At 40.4% G+C, this 2,605-nt stretch overlaps 1 protein-coding gene across 1 annotated transcript; it reads left to right on the top strand.

Annotated features, from left to right (window-relative positions):
* Positions 1–929: 929 nt before the first annotated feature.
* Positions 930–2,185, top strand: LOC106637858 (chymotrypsin-2-like). Its single transcript, XM_014350820.3, has 5 exons — positions 930–1,073; positions 1,165–1,309; positions 1,388–1,640; positions 1,719–1,859; positions 1,930–2,185. Exons 1-5 carry the CDS (start codon positions 1,022–1,024, stop codon positions 2,074–2,076), a joined length of 738 nt encoding a protein of 245 aa, XP_014206306.2. The 5' UTR covers positions 930–1,021; the 3' UTR covers positions 2,077–2,185.
* Positions 2,186–2,605: the final 420 nt, after the last annotated feature.

Raw genomic sequence — 2,605 nt, 5'->3', positions numbered from 1 at the left:
CGGAAATAGCACCGGTTTTAATAAAAATTTGTAACGTGTCTATAAGGCCCAAAAAAAAAAATTTGACCATCTCAGTCGAGACATGGAGGAAGGGGGCTTAGGAACCCAATTGGGGGCATATGTACACTCAAAAATACCCCAATCCCGAAGGGGACGATAAAGTTTCTGTTGATAATCACTTGCCCATAAATTGTCATCCGGTAGGTACTTTTGATCGTTAAATATAAATTCGATGTCGGTTTACGTGGATTCTATCACATACTTTGAAAATTGAGACATTTTAGGCAGGAAAGTTCTTGAAGCCTTATAACATGAAGTTGGAAGTATAAAATCATCCATTGGAATCATTTTTTTTTTTTTTTTCTTTGTCTTTTGATTGAAACTAATAATACTAATCAAAAGAGTTACTGCCCGAGATTTCATACACCATATTGGTACTATTCATTGTTTGTATTTTATCCTCGCTTATTTTTGAAATAACACTGATGTTCTTATGTAAATTCTAAAAACTGGTTGCACGTATGATTTTTTAAAAATTGTTTAACGTTTTAAAACAATGAAGAACACTGTGACGAAACCCCTCTGCGATTGTTAATGAACACTTGTGGAAACTTTCTTATTATTTATTTTGTAAATTCTTTTTTAAATATATTTGTTGATGAGGCAAATAACACATAAATTTTGTTATTATATTGTCATCGTGAAACGATCGATCTGTGAGTTTCATGACTGTATCTTTCAAGTTGTAAACTATACTAATCTTTTGTTGTTGAGTGTCGTTAATTGAAAAATGACTGAACACAATCAACTTTGATTAAATACGCATGGGTCGTTATCGATCAAGATATCCTCCTCTTGAACTCTTAATGAATCCGTGGAGCACCGATACACAGACTTAACTCTGGAATTCCTGCGATAATGTCACCACCTCCAATGTCACCGCGTTTGGATTACGATCCAAATATAAATATTCCCGTCTATTGTAGTACCGACTATCAGTCGACTCGAAGAAACTCCCGAGATGAAGCTCATCACTGCTCTAACTCTCTTGTGCGGCGCACTCACCGTCAATGGTAATTATTCCTTTCACTCTACACTACTCATCGTAAAAATAGCCGACCCAAAAAAGAAAAATCAGTCAACCGATTGTCACAAACATTTTAGCATATCCACGTATCGTCGGAGGAGGCGATGCTCCAGATGGAAAGTACCCGTATCAGGTATCTCTGAGAGCCCCATCGTCGCACTCGTGCGGTGGCTCGATCATAAACAAACGCTGGATATTAACGGCAGCGCATTGTATCAGTGGGTAAGCCATGGCAAAACAACACTCCGATCCATAAAATAAAAATTCAAAATCTCATCTTCACCCTTGGATTGCGCATAGTCGCCCGGCTAACTTCTTCAAGGTACACGCCGGTTCGACCAAACTCGACGATCCACAGGCCCAAGTGTACCAGGCCGAAAAAGTTGTGTATCACGAAGGCTACGGCCAGGGCTTGGGTGTCAACGATGTTGGTCTCATCCGCGTGAGCCGCGACATTGACTTTAACGAAAAAGTACAGCCAATCCAGCTTGCCAGCGAGGAGTTCACCAAAGTCGACTATCTAGCCACGCTGACTGGCTGGGGACGGTTGACGGTACTTACGACTTCCTTGCGATTACAAAGCTCACCCTTTTGGCAAAACAGTTGTTGAATATACGTGTTCTGTTTAAAGGCTGGTGGACGGATTCCCAACAATTTGCAGGAGATCAACTTGAAAGTCATAGATAACGTCGCATGCGCCAAGGGTATGGGTCATAAGGTCCAGGACTTCCTCATCTGCACCCTTACCAAAGCCGGCGAGGGTGCGTGCAATGTGAGTATATCTTTTATCGAAAGTAGTGAGTTTGGTACAAAAATAAAATGTTTTTTGTTGCGTTTGCCAGGGTGACTCGGGTGGTCCTCTCGTGGCCGATGGAGTCCAGATCGGTATCGTCTCGTACGGCTACCCATGTGCGCGTGGAAGACCGGACGTCTACACGAGAGTTCACTTCTACCTCGACTGGATCCACAAGCGAGTGACTGCGGAGTGATGCGGATCTTTGGTTGTTGTAAAAAGATGTTTGCATTACGGAGGAAAACGATTTTGAGCTGTTGAATAGAACTGATACGTGGATAAGTTAATAAACGCGTGCGAATCAATATTACATTTCTTTTCAACTCTTTTATCCATACATACACGAATTCAGTCTTTCATCGAAACGTCAAACATGATTGACAGAATTAAGAGAGAAATGAAACCACGTCAGAAAAAATAGTAACATTTTCTTATCATACAACACTGTAATACAATAAACTGTTTTTTGAAACATATATGAAAACTTCATTCCGACTTGTGGAATACATCCATAATACTTTATCAAATAATAATCAAAAGGCAGTAAAGAAAAAAAAATAAAAATAAAAATACGATACAAAAAAGAAGGGCTTATTGCGTGAACGCACAGAAAAAGAGCTTGGAGAATTAGAGGTATCAGGTGGTATTCGCAGAATTTGGAGTACCATCACCAACGTCAGAGCAGTAGGGGTAGCCGGGGTTTTCTAGCGAAGGAGCCGCAGGTG

The sequence above is a fragment of the Copidosoma floridanum genome, unplaced genomic scaffold, assembly GCF_036245765.1.
Source record: "Copidosoma floridanum isolate Cflo_tuat_1 unplaced genomic scaffold, Cflo_Japanese_pri ptg000021l, whole genome shotgun sequence".
NCBI classification, from domain to species: Eukaryota; Metazoa; Arthropoda; class Insecta; order Hymenoptera; family Encyrtidae; genus Copidosoma; species Copidosoma floridanum.
The sequence above is the reverse complement of the archived record's forward strand: the minus strand, read 5'-3'. Positions and strand labels throughout refer to the sequence as shown.

Bases quoted from the DNA above. Each gene is read 5' to 3' on its own strand.
- LOC106637858 (XM_014350820.3), top strand. From the start codon at position 1,022: ATGAAGCTCATCACTGCTCTAACTCTCTTGTGCGGCGCACTCACCGTC. The intron at 1,074-1,164 runs GTAATTATTCCT...CAAACATTTTAG, and splicing joins CGGCGCACTCACCGTCAATG to CATATCCACGTATCGTCGGA. The intron at 1,641-1,718 runs GTACTTACGACT...TTCTGTTTAAAG, and splicing joins CTGGCTGGGGACGGTTGACG to GCTGGTGGACGGATTCCCAA.